Source organism: Sinocyclocheilus anshuiensis, unplaced genomic scaffold (genome assembly GCF_001515605.1).
Source record: "Sinocyclocheilus anshuiensis isolate Anshui unplaced genomic scaffold, SAMN03320099.WGS_v1.1 scaffold487, whole genome shotgun sequence".
Lineage (NCBI taxonomy): Eukaryota > Metazoa > Chordata > Actinopteri > Cypriniformes > Cyprinidae > Sinocyclocheilus > Sinocyclocheilus anshuiensis.
Window position 1 is genome coordinate 242,866 of NW_015548240.1, and position 16,609 is coordinate 259,474.

At 37.2% G+C, this 16,609-nt stretch overlaps 1 protein-coding gene across 1 annotated transcript in view; it reads left to right on the plus strand.

Annotated features, from left to right (window-relative positions):
• syne2b (spectrin repeat containing, nuclear envelope 2b) overlaps positions 1 to 16,609 on the plus strand; it is a 93,080-nt gene that overhangs the window by 59,219 nt on the left and 17,252 nt on the right. The window contains exons 82-110 of the mRNA XM_016442222.1: positions 1,269 to 1,372; positions 1,451 to 1,589; positions 1,719 to 1,832; positions 2,008 to 2,142; positions 2,219 to 2,425; positions 2,817 to 2,918; positions 3,303 to 3,422; positions 3,576 to 3,776; positions 3,957 to 4,130; positions 4,383 to 4,514; positions 4,622 to 4,839; positions 5,019 to 5,148; positions 5,603 to 6,124; positions 6,476 to 6,625; positions 7,522 to 7,698; positions 7,774 to 7,929; positions 8,075 to 8,221; positions 8,332 to 8,502; positions 8,702 to 8,835; positions 8,917 to 9,109; positions 9,486 to 9,668; positions 9,907 to 10,020; positions 10,108 to 10,262; positions 10,359 to 10,506; positions 10,593 to 10,687; positions 11,319 to 11,550; positions 12,320 to 12,514; positions 14,506 to 14,631; positions 15,115 to 15,270. Coding sequence (XP_016297708.1) covers positions 1,269 to 1,372; positions 1,451 to 1,589; positions 1,719 to 1,832; positions 2,008 to 2,142; positions 2,219 to 2,425; positions 2,817 to 2,918; positions 3,303 to 3,422; positions 3,576 to 3,776; positions 3,957 to 4,130; positions 4,383 to 4,514; positions 4,622 to 4,839; positions 5,019 to 5,148; positions 5,603 to 6,124; positions 6,476 to 6,625; positions 7,522 to 7,698; positions 7,774 to 7,929; positions 8,075 to 8,221; positions 8,332 to 8,502; positions 8,702 to 8,835; positions 8,917 to 9,109; positions 9,486 to 9,668; positions 9,907 to 10,020; positions 10,108 to 10,262; positions 10,359 to 10,506; positions 10,593 to 10,687; positions 11,319 to 11,550; positions 12,320 to 12,514; positions 14,506 to 14,631; positions 15,115 to 15,270 — 4,830 coding nt within the window. The remainder of the gene's footprint in view (positions 1 to 1,268; positions 1,373 to 1,450; positions 1,590 to 1,718; positions 1,833 to 2,007; positions 2,143 to 2,218; positions 2,426 to 2,816; positions 2,919 to 3,302; positions 3,423 to 3,575; positions 3,777 to 3,956; positions 4,131 to 4,382; positions 4,515 to 4,621; positions 4,840 to 5,018; positions 5,149 to 5,602; positions 6,125 to 6,475; positions 6,626 to 7,521; positions 7,699 to 7,773; positions 7,930 to 8,074; positions 8,222 to 8,331; positions 8,503 to 8,701; positions 8,836 to 8,916; positions 9,110 to 9,485; positions 9,669 to 9,906; positions 10,021 to 10,107; positions 10,263 to 10,358; positions 10,507 to 10,592; positions 10,688 to 11,318; positions 11,551 to 12,319; positions 12,515 to 14,505; positions 14,632 to 15,114; positions 15,271 to 16,609) is intronic.

Below are 16,609 nucleotides of genomic sequence, written 5' to 3' on the forward strand. Positions count from 1 at the left end.
AGTACAAAAGAGTAGCATTTATTTGAAATAGAAATCTTTTGTAGCATTAATTTATAAATGTCTTCGCTGTCTCTTTTGATCAGTTTAACCTATCCTTGCTGAATAAAATTATTAATTATTTTAAAATAAATCCCACTGACTCCAAACTTTTGAAGTAGTGTATATTTTTGATTTCACATTTCAGGTTCAAATAAAATGAAATGAAATAAAATATTTATAAAATTATGTACTCGTTTTTTTAATTAGCAATAAAACCTGGATATTATAAAGGTACTATGTAACTCCATGACAGCTATAGTTTCAGACAGTGTTTGGGAGTAACTAGTTACATGTAACGGAATTACGTAATTTAATTACAAAATAAATGTAACTGTAATATGTTACAGTTACTAAGAAAAAATGTGTAATTAAATTACAGTTATTTATGAAAATGTTAAAGATTACAAAGGGGGTTACATCTGAATATGTTCACACACGTACAGATTTGATTTCTTTCTTTCCCAAATTGCATCGAATGCTCTAAAATATGAGACACCAATGTTTCAGGAGTTTAGGACACAGAATAGGACACATGCTTATTCAATAACTGTTTTATTTCCTGTTTGGGTTTATGTATATGCTTTATTTTTTTTTAAAGATTAACAGTTTTTTTCCCCAAAGCATTGCTAGATGCCAGTGTTACTTGTCATGGCTATGCAAATATTTTGATTTCAAAAAGCTAGTATTAAACTGTATCTTATGATCATAAATCTGTATTTAACCGCAGAATGATCTCAAAGTAAACATAGCTGCTAAAGTCTGATTTTGTGGTGGCCGTGCTTTAAATTAAATAATTATTATCTTAATTCAAGTGAAGAAGGATTTTGAAAGTCTGATACTAACTAGTGTTGAGTCCTACTGTAAAGTTAACCGTGACTGCTTTAAATGTTTGAAAAAAAAAATTATTTTAAAACATTTGTTAAAAATTTAGAAAAGTAATCAAAAAGTATTCAAATGTAATCAGTTACATTACTTTAATAAAGTAATTGAAATAGTTACACTACTATTACATTTTAAATAGGGTAACTTGTAATCTGTAACCTATTACATTTCCAAAGTAACCTTCCCAACACTGGTTTCAGACACTTCTGCTGGAAAATGATGTCCTGAATTACAAAACATTACTGATTTTTAACCTGTTTTAATGCTTCTAAGTCTATGAAATGTCATGTCAGTCCATCATTATCACTGAGACCGGCTCTTTCACTCTCTTTCTTTGTCTGTTTAAGGAACTGGAGCATGGATTGAATGAACAGAAGGATCTAACTAAAGCTATTGCAATTCAAGGCAGCAGAGCCCAAACACAGAGCCAGAGCACAGATGAACATGCAGGGTATCTAAATACACACCCTTATTTATACAAATATATGCCTAGACTTTGTAGCCATATAACACTCCATGATGTCTGCAGCCCCTCACCAGCAAATGAAGATAAAAGACAGGAAGTAGAGTTAGCAGCAGTCCACAGGAAGTGGACACACCTCTGCAGCAGATTGACCAAGACAGCAGAGACAGAGCAAGGTGGAGATAAAGATCAGGATCCATCTGAGGTCTGAACACTCCTGATTTTCTCCAAATGTTTATTTAAAGTTTCTGTTTGCTAATGTTTAATGTGTAGTAATTTTAATGTGGGCGTTATTTTAAGTAAAGAACATTGCGATATTTGTGTGTGTGAACAGATCCTCGCTCCATCTGTGTGTTTGTGGACTGGAGCTGCTGTTTCTTTCTGTCTCCAGGAGATTCAATCCAACATCTCACAACTCAAAGAACTGCAAAACTCAGCAGTTACAAAGGTAATTACATGAATAACAAACACACATAACACACAGGATTACTGTTCATAACATTTTAAAAAGATGTGTAGCATAACAGATACTCTCTTTTCAAGATAAGAGTACACATTCAGTCAATACTGTCCAACTTGATAACAAATATATTTAACTGATCTTTCTGTGTGCCTGTGTGCAGGATCAATCTCTGGATGAAGGTCTATTTGAGGTGTTGAGTGGAGTGGATCTCACGCTCAACTCTCTCACACACACTCTTATGTTTCAGCCAGCAACCTTAAACACTGAAATATTAAACCAATTAGAGCAGCTACAGGTATTCAGCCATCCATCAGACCATCTGTCTGTCACTTCATTTATGCATTACTCCTCATTTCTTCTCTGATTTATAGGGTTTATCTGCAGAGCTGATCTCCTTGGGTGCCATATTGACCTCCCAGGGGTCAGAGGTCATAAAGTTGTTAGGTTTGGGTTCAGCGATATCAGAGACCTCCACTTGTTTTGACCTGCTGAGGCAGTGTGTATGTGACGTTCAAAAGACTCTCGCTGATAAACAGGAGCAGCTACAGGAACGATTAAAACACACGACTCAGCTGCAGGTCAGACTTTTATCTGCTTATTACCAGCACAAAGTGATGAGATGTGTGTGCAGTCACTTAAAAATACTCCTGCAGTTTAAGTTACTACTAGAAACATGGTTCAGAAAATTTGTGTGTCAGCAGCAGTTACATTTTTGCAGGTTTTAACGCCCCAAACCTTCGGATGTCTCGCCTTCATAACTGTCACAAATACTCACACTTGTTTGTTATGAAACAACTTGTCATCATAATGTCAGACATAATGTTCTCTTCAGTCTCGTGTTTAAGCCCATAATTCTATCTCTGCATTTAAGATGAGTATTTAAGGTCTACTCGTTTGTACTTTTATTTTGACCTTTTTTAATCAAGCATGACTCATTTGTAATATTTCCTTGTGTGTCAAACCCTGCAGAAGAGAGTGAAAGACCTGCATGACTTAATACTAACTAATGCGTCAATCCTTCACCCTACAACTAATGGAGAAACCCACTATGACCTTCACACACAGCTGCAGGTAAGCACACAAGCCTGTGAATAACACAGCTTGTAACACATCAGGATGTGTGTGTGAAGATTAAACACTACTGGAGAAATAGGCCTAATACTCTTTAACATATCTGCAAGAAAAAATGCTGATGTCTTCAGTGTACATTTGCTGACTTCGGTGCCACTTCACCTCTCTGCATTTTATAAGTTATAATGTTTCCTCTGAAAACCACTCATAATGCTAGCCAAGGTTTCTTGCACCAGAAACCATTTTTCTTATTAGTTTTGATCCACTCGTTTGATTGGAAAAGCATCATTTGTTAGTGCAGATATGTTGTATAACAGCATTAGGTGTTCACTGTGCCTAAACTCTAAGATTTTGACCTTTCTGTATTTGTGATTCCACATGAAGGCCATCACTGGATGGAAACGGGAAGTGGAGCAGAGTGAGAGAAAGTTGGCAGAACTTAAAGAAGAAACAGAGAGTCGAGATCAGCCCTCGTCCCTCACACAGCAGATCAGCACACTGGAGGTATGGATGTGCAGCATTCAGAATTTATTATAAAATGTCTTTTAAATTACAATTCATTTCCTGTTAGCAAGCATGGGGCACAATTGTAATTAAAGTCCGAATTTACTCAATATAATAATATACATATTAAATTGTAATATACACTCTCTGTAGGCGGTATTGGAGAGTGTTTGGAGTGATCTAGAGCAGCGCTGTGGAGTTGTGCAGTGGAGTCTAGATGAGCAGAAGATGAGTGAAAAAATCCTGAAGGGTCTGCAGATGCTTCTGACGATTGGAGGAGAGAAACTCACCTGCACCTCTCAGCTGGAGTTCAGGAATCCAGCACAAATACAGACACACCTCAACACACACACGGTAAACATATCACACACCTTCAAACATCCTAGCTAAATACACACACAAATTAATCAGCTGCACAAATACAAAAAAAAACCCAAAACAAATATACATTACATCACACATGAATCATGCACATTATAGCAACATTACTATATATAATCTCTCATTCATCTCCCTAACTTTGTAAATCTATAGGCGTTTTTCCTGTCTCTGGGTGCCCACCTGAGGAGACTGCAGCAACTGAGTGTGTGGATGCCAGATAGCGCCGCCTCTGGCTGGGAGACTGAAGTGTCTGAGGTTGAACGTCAAGTGTCCAGTGTCCTGCAGCAGGCTCAGGCTGTTGGCACAGTGCTGCACTCAGGGCTGCAGGTACGAGAGCGAAAGAATCAAGAGATCATGTGGAATGACACTTTTTACAGTTTTTCTGTATTGAAAGCTGAATTAGCCAAGAGATACAAGAATGCAAAAGAGATTGATGTACAGTATATATAAAAGAACAAGCAAATGGGATTGATGAGTGCATGAATAAATTAACTTGTAGACTGAATGACCAACAGCCGATTTGAATATATTTTTAGTTAATACTCCTCTGCCCTTGATAAGGACTTTGATGCATTTCAGGTTTGCACTCACTGGGATGAAAATCAGTCCTGGTTAGATACGCTTCTGCAAAGGTTAGAGACTCAACTTCCCATAACACGTCTGCAGGACCAAACTGAGGAGCAGCTCAGCGAGAATATTTCTGTCTATCAGGTAATGGTTTAGACTTATATATAGTGAACTGACACACATATATGTATACCTTTAAAACAGAATGCATGTATTTTTGAAGATCCTTGAATTCTTGTTGTTTGTGATAGAGTGTGCTGGCGGTTCTGGAGAAGAATAGAGCTCGGATCAGTCTGGTTCTGGATGAGGGCCGCAGACAGCAGGAGCAGATTTCTAGTAGTGATGTGGGTGTGCCTATATGCATAGTGGGTGTGTCTACAGCAAAACTGGAACAGAGATTGGCTGCACTTCAAAGGAGGGTGGAGCAAGGACTACCCCCCACCCACCATCTTAAGAAGCTTTGGAAAAGGTAAAAATGAATGATGTGGGTAAAATTAAGTCAACCAGAGTTTTCACTCTGAAAGAATTCTTGCCATTTCATTACACAATGTGCAGAATTATATGCTATCTCAGTCTTTTAAAATCAAAAAATGCTCAAAATTCACACAAAGGAAAAATATAAAGAATTACCACTACACTTTTTTCCAGGTACCAAAACGATTCAGAGGCTCTGAATGAGTGGATGCGACAAGCCAGAGAGCGCCTTCATACATGGAGAGATCACATGACCACAGCTGAACAGGAACCGGACACCCTCTCCCATTTTCAGCACTTCACAGTCAGTCAACCAGTGATTCTAATCATTCGTTTTTAGTTTAGATGATTTTGAACAATCAAATAATTAAAAGCTACATAAACCCTGTTGAAAAAACCAGCATACCTGTAATTGAAGCATGGCAGCTGGTTTGAGCTGGTTTAAGCTGGTCCTTAGTTGGTCATGAGCTGGTTTACGCTGGTCCTGAGCTGGTTATAAGCTGGTTATGAGCTGGTCCTGAGCAGGAGCTAGTTGCTGACCAGCACATGACCAGTTTAAACCAGCTCATGACCGGCTGCCATGCTTCAAAACATACCTAACCAGCATATGCTGCTTTTTCAACAGGGAAACCTTCTTTTATGCAAGTTAACTTAATATTAATTTCAACTAATGAAAATAATGAAAATAGGTTTAGTTTTAATGATTACAACACTGGTTATATTAGGACATTTTTGTATCTGGGATGTTTTTGACACAGGAGTTCATGAAGGAGCTAGAGGTGAAATCGGCCCTAAAGGCATCAGTGATCAGTTCTGGATCTTTGATCCTGTTGCTCAATGAAAGAGAGCAGAACATTGAGACACAGAAGATCAGCAGAACCACCAGTGCTCCAAGAACCTCCACTCCCTCTGGAAATACAACAACCTCTGAAGACCTACAGCCAAGTGAAACTAGCAACCAGACCTCCATTGTCCTAGATAACAACCCTGAAGACTCCTCATCTGTAGATGTCACCTTACCTTCAGAAACCAATTTTTCCTCTATTCAAAACATCCTCTCAGAAGAAAATCTTTCTACCACGGAAGAATCAGATGGAAAGATCACAAATGAAGGTGTTTTCTTTGAGGAACCAACCTCATCTGTATTCGATTTATCTGTAAAACAAGAGATGGTTCTGTCCCCAGTTCTTCTGACTCTACAGTCCCAGCTGACTCAGGTGGAGCAAGACTGGGTGGAAATACAGAAACATATTCCTGTCGTCCAACAGGAACTGCATCAGGTACATTTTACTCCATTACTAACTACATCCTGGATGGTTGGAAATTAAGACCTGTCAGTTTCATGTTCTTCTGTTTGGAGCATTGTCTCTCTGAAGGAGAACATCATGTATAAAAATTTATCATGGAGGTCAGGCAGCCATCCAGGCATGATTTCCTGTATTACTGAGAAGTTGATGAAATCTTTGAGGAATAGAGTTATTATCCATTATCAGGTCTCTCTTTCTTCTTTGATTACATGTGTCACCCCTCACCCGGCTCCACTGTTTTCTTTCTTCTCTATTCTCTCCACCTCTGTCTATCACTTTCGTCTTACTTTATGCCCATTTCTCTGTTCTCTTTCTCTCTCTCAGAGTGTGGTGGAGAGCATATCTCCTGAAGGACTGCTGGCTGATGTGTGTGGCTGGATTACGGGTGCTGAGAGCAGGTTACAGGCGGCTGAACGAGAGGGTCACAACACCTGTACTGCTGCAGAGTTCACACACCTGCTCAGAACATGTCAGGTACCTTGCTTGTGTTTTATCTCTCTATCAATTAAAAAAAAATTCCAGTAATTAGCAAATAAAATAATTATCTTCGATTTGGATTTTATTTTATCCAAAATTAATCAACAGTGCAAAATAACAGATTATTGTTTTTTCTTGTAAAAATAACAAATTGTAAAGAAATCAGCACATATACTGTATGTGAATAAAATGATTAAAAAAGTAACTATAAATCTGAAAGTAATTTATTCAGTTATAGTAAAATAAATAGTATAAAGTACAAATATAACAAAAAGGAAGAAATTACAAGTTTAGTAATAATTGAACAGTTCTTTTCTCTTTCATTACATTTTCAATTTATTGTGGTTTATTAGCATTAAAATCATACATTTGCATTGCCAATTTTTTTGCCTTAAAACAGAGCTAAAGAGTTTTAAAGAGTATAAAGTAAGAAACAATATTGAAATAAAATAAAATAAAATATAATGCAGAGTTCACTTAGAAAGCTTAGATAAATAACACAAAGGAAAACTGTATGAAAATAACTAAAGAAAAAATGTGCCAGTGTAATTAACCCTCTCTTTCTTTTCTCTTTCAATTTCAGTTTGTGCTTTACTGACTTGACACAACTGTGTAAACTTGCATTGCCAAAATGTTTGCAGCTTAGCTGCATGAAATTAAAAAGTGTGAAGTACAAAGTAAATCTTAGACAGTAACATTCAGCAAATACAAAAAATCACTTTCTCTCTCTCTATTTCACTCTTACTTTTCTTTTTCCCTATATAATAAATCTCTTTAGACTTTTTTGACAGAACACAATTTTATTGAATTTACTGATGGTGAAGTTGTTTTTATGCAAATTTAAAAAAAAAATAGTTTTGGTCATACCTGTCTCTTATTCTCTTTCTGTCTAGGGGATGAAGAGAGAGATGGCATGTCAGCAGATGTCTGTTGACTTTATTAATCAGTGTGAGCTGAAGCAGGTTGGTTTTGACTCTCAAACTAGCAGGTACAAACACACTGCATTTGCTGAAAACCTGGGACACGTCAATCTGCGCTGGAAAACTCTACAGGCTCACCTGAACACACTGGTGAGTTTATTATTATTATTTATTATTATTCCGCTAACCAATTCAGATTAACATGGTTTGCATTGTGTTTCTCAGATCCAACATGCTGAAGATGAGGTGAGGATGTCTGCAGAGCGAGATAACAAACTACAAATCCTACAGCGCTGGGTCAAAGGTCAAAAACAATGGATGCGATTGGCTGAAAGACCTATCAGTCGCTCATTTGCTGAGAGGAGCCTGAAGGATTGTGAAGTGAGTGGCTGATATTTTCTGGTTCTGGTAACTGATTATGTTAATGCTCACCTACTTTAAAAGCTTTCAAAAAGCTTTTTTTTTTATTGGAATTTATTTATATTACATTTTAGAGGAAGTTTACTTGTCAATCTTTCATTCTCAGGAGCTGGGGGAAAAGTTGAAGTCTAAATTCTCAGAACTTGCTGAGCTGAGGAAGAGGAGACTTACCACTGATGAAGAAGACAGGGATAAAGACTTCCTCTCAAAAGCTCACAATCTTTCACAATCTTTGACTGACCTCTCTCAACAGGTATGGAGACAAAAACTTGGTCCTGTGGATTAAAACAAAACCAAAAAATATTTATAAACACTCTTGAGTGTGTTTAATTAGGAATTTAATAATAAAAGTTCATTTTCTAGAGTACGGTCCTTGGGGATACCTTGAAAGAGCTGTGTAAGGTGTGGTCTCAGTTTGAAAGTGGGAGGAGTCAGGCAGTTTTAAACACAATGAGGATCTGCCAATCACTAGAGTACTGCCACGCCCCTCTGCCCTCCCTCTCTGCCCTCCAGAACAACATTGATAAGATACAGGTGCTGTCAATCAACCACATAGTTTTTTTATTCCCAAGCTATTTCTGATTGGTCACAGTATAACATATTTTATTGAATTTAAATATGTGATATATTATTGCATATTTTTTAAATGTGTAAAATTTGTTAATTAAAAGTAAACCTTTGGCTTGACAGAGATATGTATTATAATGTATATATTCACAAATTATATCTGCAGGTCTTAAAAGCAGAGACAAAGGAAATTGACAGCCAGTGGGAGGATCTTACCAAGACAACAACAATTCTTATTGGTGGAATTAGCCCAGACTCTGCCCAGGTGTTATCGGAGCACCTAGAAAAAGAAAAAGCAAGGTTAGACTTCACACATACCAGCAAAGCAATGCGAATGTGTATGTAAATGTTCAAGCTCCTACACGTTGTGTCACCCTGTAGGTGGTCAGAGGTGAAGGAAAAGGTCACCCACACCTTGCAGAGGTCACACAGTCTTCTGAAAGTGTGGCAGAGATACTCTGATGTGAGACGCTCCTGCTCAGAGCAGCTCCAACATCTCAAAGAGCAGCTCAACACACACACCAAAACACCCCCTGACAATAAACTCACACACAGCATCGCAGAGCTGAAGACTGTGAGTACAATACAAAGACACAGATATTCACAGGTAACCATCCATTTAAACACACACACTTAAGTGGGGTCCAGACCACAATGAAAATGATGTGATGATGTAACACAAAGTTATGATGTAAAAGGAAGAGGAAATTATTATGCAATATTTCTAGATAAGTAATCAAACAGGCAATATATTACAATATAATATTACTTTTAATTATTTGATTACTGACCTATAAATAGTGCAGAATCATGTCAGAGTCTATAAAAAATAGTATAATAATATAATATAATATAATAAGAAAAGTATTAAGACAAAATGCAAAAGACTTTTGGACTCCATTACAGTATATGTCACAGACTATGTTATTGTCCTTATTTCCTTCTTTTAGGTATTACAGAAATGCTCAGAGACTCTACAGACTGATTTGAATGAAGTGCTGGAAGTATCTAAGGATCTGATTGAACAGATGGTTGATGAGGATGCTGTTTACATCAGATCAGAATGCCGTTTGTTAACACGTGGTTACCTGCAGTTAGAACAGACTCTGAAAGGAAGAATTGAACACATGCAGGTAAGACTTACACTCCTCTGTGTTTTAATAAGCATGGAAGTGTTTGAAGTATATACTCTCATTTCATTCAAAACTCATCTGTTGTTGTCAAGTTCCAAAAATGACCAAAAAAACCCCCACAATGATAGCACCATTAAGTATCATAATAGTAGTCTGTAAAAAAAAAACCATGAGGGTGAGTAAATGATGACAGAATTTTCGACTATTCCTTTAATTCAAAACATGTGTGTCTGTTCAGGAGGATCTTGAGCAATTTCAAGAATTTGAAAGGTTATTCCAGTCCCTCGAAACACAATTGCAGCAGTGGGAAAGCAAGCAACGGATAGACAGCAAACTCACAGCTATATCTCAGGTGGTAAACACACATGCATAACTCAACCACATCATTTTATTTAAGAAATCCCCATTATTAACAGTTTCTGTATTTCCTTGTTTACAGTCAGGTCTCATGGAGGTCAGTTCTCTCTCTCCTGATCTGGATCTGATAAACACACTCAGCTACAGGCTGACCCTCAGTGACCCTGTCACACAGAGGCTTCAGCACCTCAACAGGAAGTGGGCACAGGCCTCTGCACATGCTCAGGAGAAATGCAGGTGACTAGCACTTACAATCTGATAACCTTAGAAAGATACTAATATCGGATTCAACACAAAGCATATTACATGTTTATGTGTATATTGTGTGTTTAGTGAGTTGCAGGCAGCCTCTCTCCAGCAGCAGAGCTTTGAGCAGAGATGTGAGAGCTGGCTGGCTTTCCTACAGCGCATGGAGGACAGTTTGGCTGTAGAAATCGCATCAACTTACCCTGGACTAAGAGAACAACAACGAACGCACCAGGTACAACAGTCGACACCCCCCCAAATGCAAGACATATGGATAATAGATCCAATAAAAATCTATCTTTCTCTCTCCTTTTCTTCTAGTGTTTTCAGGCTGAGTTGTCTTTAGGCCATCAGATCCTTCACTCTGTGATCAGTGAATCTCTCCTCCTGTTGCAGAAGGGAGATGTGGAGGACAGGTAACGATTCGCAACATGTTTTTTTTTTTTCAATCTCTGTTTTGCATGATGGCTTGTGACAATATCATTCAGAAGTTTGGGGTTAGTATGATTTTTTTAAGAAATCAGGACTTTAATTCAGCAAGGATGCATTAAATTGCATTAAAGTGAAAGTAAAGGCATTTATAATGTTAAAAAACTATAATATTGTTTTAATATTGATAACAGTGAGAAATGTTTCATGAGCACCAAATCAGCATATTCGAATGATTTCTGAAGGATCATGTGACACTGAAGACTGGAGTAACGATGCTGAAAATTCAGCTTTGCCCTTTCAGAAATAAATTACATTTTAAAATATATTAAAATTAAAAGGAGTTGTTTAAAATTGTAATAATATTTCACAATATTACTGTTTTTAATGTATTTGTGATCAAATAAATGCAGCCTTAGGGAGCATAAGAGACTTCTTTCAAAAACATTAAAGAAATTGTACTGACCCTAAACTTTTGAAACATTGTGTAATGTAGTATTTTATCATTTTGTCATGAAATGTCCTACTTATAAATGTTAAGTTGACACTTATAAGCTTTATATTTGGAATTCAACACAGGATTTGTAGTTTTACTAACCACCTTGCCTGTGCCCTCAGGAGTGACTTCCTGTTAAAACTGACACAGCTGAGAGAGCACTGGCAGGGGGCGGTGCAGAGAGCAGCTCAACAGCGTGCTCTAGTGGAAGGGCTCATACAGCACTGGCAGCTTTATACACACACAATGCAGAAACTCCGCAAACTCCTCACACTCACACACACACTCTTGTCGCCTGCTGGTCCCACACACTGTAGTGTCCTGCAGTTGCGCCTCTTGCTGAAAGATCTGAAGGTAACAAGATCATTTTCAAATATCATTATCATTAATGATGAAGATATTGTATAACTCACAGTTTCTTACTCTCACCAAGGCTGTATTTATTTGATTAAAATACTTTAAAAACAGTAGCCTAATATTGTAAAACATTGTTATAATTTAAAATAACTGTTTTCTATTTTAATATATTTTAAAATGTGATTTATTCCTATAATGGCAAAGCTGTATTTTCAGCATCATCACTTGAGTCTTCCGTGTCACATGATCATTCAGAAGTCATTGCAGTATGCTGATTTGGTGCTAAAAAAAACATGTATTATTATCAGTGTTGAAAACAGTTGTGCTGCTTAATCTTTTTGTGGAAATTGTGAGTTTTGTATTGAAAATTCAAAAGAACAACGTTTATTGAAATAGAAACCTTTTGTAAGATTATGTTTTTACTGCCACTTTGATCTTTGCTGAATAAAAATCCCAAGCTTTTATACATACCTAAAACACCTAAAATAATTGCATATACATTTCTATCAATTTTATATGTTCAAATATAATACGTCAAACACTTATTGCCCTATAAATGTTTATTATTCATAATTTTTTGATTAATTAAGTGAATTAATTGATTTTTTTCTATATTTACACTATAATTTAATCTATTGACACCTAGCTTGCAATTGTTAGTGACAAGAGTCAGGCTTTTTTTCACCATTTCTCCCTCTCTCTTTTTTGTCTGTCCCCTTCACTCTCTCCCTCCTCTCTCTCTCTCTCTCTCTCTGTCCCTGTAAAGCGAACAGAGCTGTTGTTTCAAAGGTCAGTCTCTGCGTCTCTGTGTGTGATGGAGGTAGGCAGGCAGCTGTTCTCAGTGAGTGACACACAGACGCAGATGCAGCTGCAGACAGACCTGGCAGCCCTGCAGGAGGATTGGGAGCAATGCCAGTGCATGCTGGGAAAGAGAAAGACTCTCACATCTGACATCGTAAAGGTAAGATTGATTGATTGGGTTTGAAATGGGACCTTTGAATGAACTAACTCTTGTGTTTTATTGCTTGGCTCTGTTGCATTTACAAGGTAAACATATGATAATGATGATAATGTCACAATATTTATCCTTATCCTTATGTTGAAGGTCAAAGGTCACATGGGAAATCCATAAAGCTATGTGAGGGTGTTAGGCTTTTTTCTAAAACAGGATTCTCATGATCATGGAAGTGTGGAAGCGTTAGGCAACTTTAAATTTGTGACTTTTAAACCTGAGAAATTAATTGTTAAAAAGTCAGGGAAATGTCCAGAAAAAAACTGATATACAGTATATACATGTACAATTTTTTGATGCTCAGCTGTAAAATATTTTATAATAGAATTTTTTTTTTTTTTAAATCCTGTAATTATGAACAAATAGAAAAGTATTTTCTAGATGCCAGATATCATTTATATCTGCATATCAGTATTTATGAGGGTAAAGTTTATATAACAAAACAGGCTACTGCAAAGTGAAATTTGCCCTTGGAATTTTATGATTTTATATGATTTTATGATTAGATAAGAAATAGCAGCTTAGATAGTAAACAGCTGGTTATGGATTGTCAATCTTATGTTCAGAGATGCTTCAGAGAACAAACACTGTCTGTCCGTGTATGGACCTGCCATTATATACTCCCATTCTAGAATGATGCAGGACAACACTAAATGTTGTATTGTGTGTATAAAATATTCTGTATTATGGTGGTTTTCTGCAGGAATGAGTCCAGCTGTGTTTGACCTACATTCCCTCTGATTCCACAGCTGGACTAATCCAGATCAGACCTTTACACACACTAATACACGAACATACAAGCACAATAATATTAATATCAGTGTTACTGACCTGAAAAGTCTTCATGCAGGTCTGTCTTTCTGCCTCTCTGTCTGTCTTTGTTCTGTCGCAATATATCTATTTCTCTGCTTCTCATCCATAGTTAGCCTTGATTGTAGTTTAGATAATATGAAGACACAGAAAACAAAGGCAGTGTGTGTGTGTGTGTGTGTGTGTGTGTGTGTATTCACTATGGTATGGGGACCGACAAGTCCCCACAAGTATAGTTAGTAATACCAGTAAATTTTGACCATGTGGCGAAATTTTTTAAGCCCCCATGAGGAAACAAGCTTATGAATCATACAGAATAAAGTGTTTTGAAAATGTAAAAATGCTGAAAGTTTTGTGTGAGGCATAGGTTTAGGCGGGTTAGGGTAAGGGGATAGAAAATACAGTTTGTACAGTAGAAAAACCATTATGTCTATGGAATGTCCCCATAAAACATGGAAACCAATGTGTGTGTGTGTGTGTGTGTGTGTGTGTGTGTTCATGAGTGTATGCACTTGTCATGTGCTAAAGGGTTTATAGTAAAGCCTGTCTAGGGATTTACAGCTCTCCCTGTCTGTCTCAGCCTTTCTGTCTCTCTCTTTCTCACAGTACTTTGTCTGTCTTCATTTCTCATGCAACACCTTATAAAATGAATGCCAGTGCACTGCAACATTTTGCCATATTCTTGGGAGTTTCCTCTGTGCAGTATGTGTGATTATAATATGGTTTTACTTGTATTATACTGTATATGTGATATGTGTGTACAGTATTAGCATGTAGATGCGTGTGTGTTGTTGTGATAACCCCACACTGGTGTGTGTTTGTGCATGCATGTGTGTTTTCATTGCCCCTAGTCGTGTCTTAACTTTTCATTTGTCTCTTGAGCTGAGACATTGGTTTAATGGAGTGCACACTGACCTTCCACATTAGATGTCTGGACACCTGTCCATATGTTTGTGTGTACAGATCTACCCTCACATATAAGCTGTCTTTGTTTTCTCTGCATTATTTTTGCTTTTCCTGACTAATGATAACTCCATCCCCATATAGAGGCTTATATAAGCTATTATATCAAAATCATGCTAGAGCATTATAGGAGCCTCTATTTGTATGTTTTTAAAATTATTTTGCAGAAATGGGAGACCTGTGAGACCAGACTAGCTGATCAGGTGCAGAGCCTGGATGAGGTACGAGCCAGACTGAAGCAGTCGATCCCAGATCAGCAGGAGGAGATGGAAGAGGAACGCCTCCTTGTGAAGGTACACTAACTCTAAAAGGTGAACTGCTTCATATACTGTTGACTGACATATTACAGGAACAATACACCTGAAATATGACTGGGGGTAAAGAATTACCTACTTTTTCTATAAAAGAGCAACAGAACCAAAATAAAATACTGATAAATACTGTACTCAAAACACACCTCAACAGTTATGGTGTTTGGTAAAGTTAAAAGCATCTATGGTGAAAGTTAGCTTTTAGCTTGTGCTAAAACCACACATAATAGCTTTTGTTTGTGTTGCATGACACTTAGGATTTCCCTTCCTCCCTGCTATAGGCTTATTCAGCAGTGATCCTCCTCCCTCCCTCTATTTCTCTCTCCTGCCCTCCCTCTTTGTCCCATGGGCTTTAATCTCATTGGGCCACAGGGTAAAAGAGAGAGAGATTGCGTGAGTCAGAGCTGGGACGTGTGGCAGTGTTTTCTGTGAGTGTTTGTGACGGTGGTGTGTTATGTTATGCAGGAGGTTCAGGATTGTTTAGAGGATTGGGCCGTCAGTCTTTCCGAGCTCAGCACCATGAAGACGGACCTGTCCCAGTACATCCTCACTGATGACGTCCTTCTCCTGCAGGAGCAAGTGGACCATCTGCACTGCCAGTGGGAAGAGCTCTGCCTCAAAGTAAGACACACAAATATGTTAACCTAGCAGACATAGCAGTGACTTTATGTATTTTATGCTTTAGATGTTTAGATGAACTAGGAGGAAACAGAGCAAATATAAAGCCTACAGGAATCATGTGTCTAAACATTGACAGCTCTAACTCATTGAGCTGACTGATAAACCTTAGTGTGTGAGAAGTTTAAGGAAATATTTAACAGTAAAAGATAATGAATGAATCTGTATTATTTGTATGTAGTTTAAAGTGTAGATACTTAGCAACATTTGCTTTTTAAAACACGTGCTTTTTGAAACGCGTTGCTTATTTGAAAACATGTGTTTACCTACAGATATCTAAATGAAGGCATACCATTTTTTGTTGTTTTCTAAAGTTAATTATAATTACTGAGTGAAACCTAACCCAAACTAAAAATCTACACTTTAAAGAGAACTTATTTATTAGCTTTTATTAAAACTATTTATTTATCTAAATTATTAAACATTAATGAAAATTTTTTTTTTCATTCATTCATTTATTAAACATGTTACTTTTGAGAACGGGTCACACTTTATTTTAAGGCCTAATTTTTGCTATTTACAAACCATTAACTATGACGTTTGCCTCAATAAACTCCTAATTTGCTGCTTATTAATAGATAGTAAAGGTAGTTGTTAAGTTTAGGTATTGGGTAGGATTAGGGATGTAGAATATGGTCATGCAGAATGTGCTTTATAAGTACTAATAAACAGTCATTATGTATAATAGGCATGCTAATAAGCAACTAGTTAATAGTGAGAATTGGTCCTTATTCTAAAGTGTTACCAAGGGGTGTTTTGTTATATTTAACCTTTGTAGACAGTTTTGTCTCCAGCTACTGCTAAATAAACCTACAGTACATACACAGACGACATGCTCAAAGGAATTCCATCTATTTTAAATACAATGTTAGCACACCATCACTACCCAAAAACAGATGTGAGGATTTGTTTGATGTTTTCTCATCAGTGCTCATTGATTCAGCTGGAGTCATTGTTCCTGTGAAGTTCCTTGATGTATGTTGTTCTGGTGACCATGTATTGATTTACTTTCAGAACCTATGCATCACTCATATTAGGGTCTTGCTGCTGTTTTTAATGAATATGGTGCTGGATCAATCAGCTGGAGTCTCCTGGCGTCATGTTTTGGGGGTCTGGTGTGAGTTCTGGGGTGGGTGGGGGTCTTTAACACTGGAACGAGAGAGCAGATGGTAGAGAGTGAAGGACACAGAGAAAAGACACACAGAAGTGAATAGAAGCAGGAGTATTTAGCTCTTTGTTTTGGAAATCACTCTCAGTGTGTGTCTGTCACACGCCGGAGGGT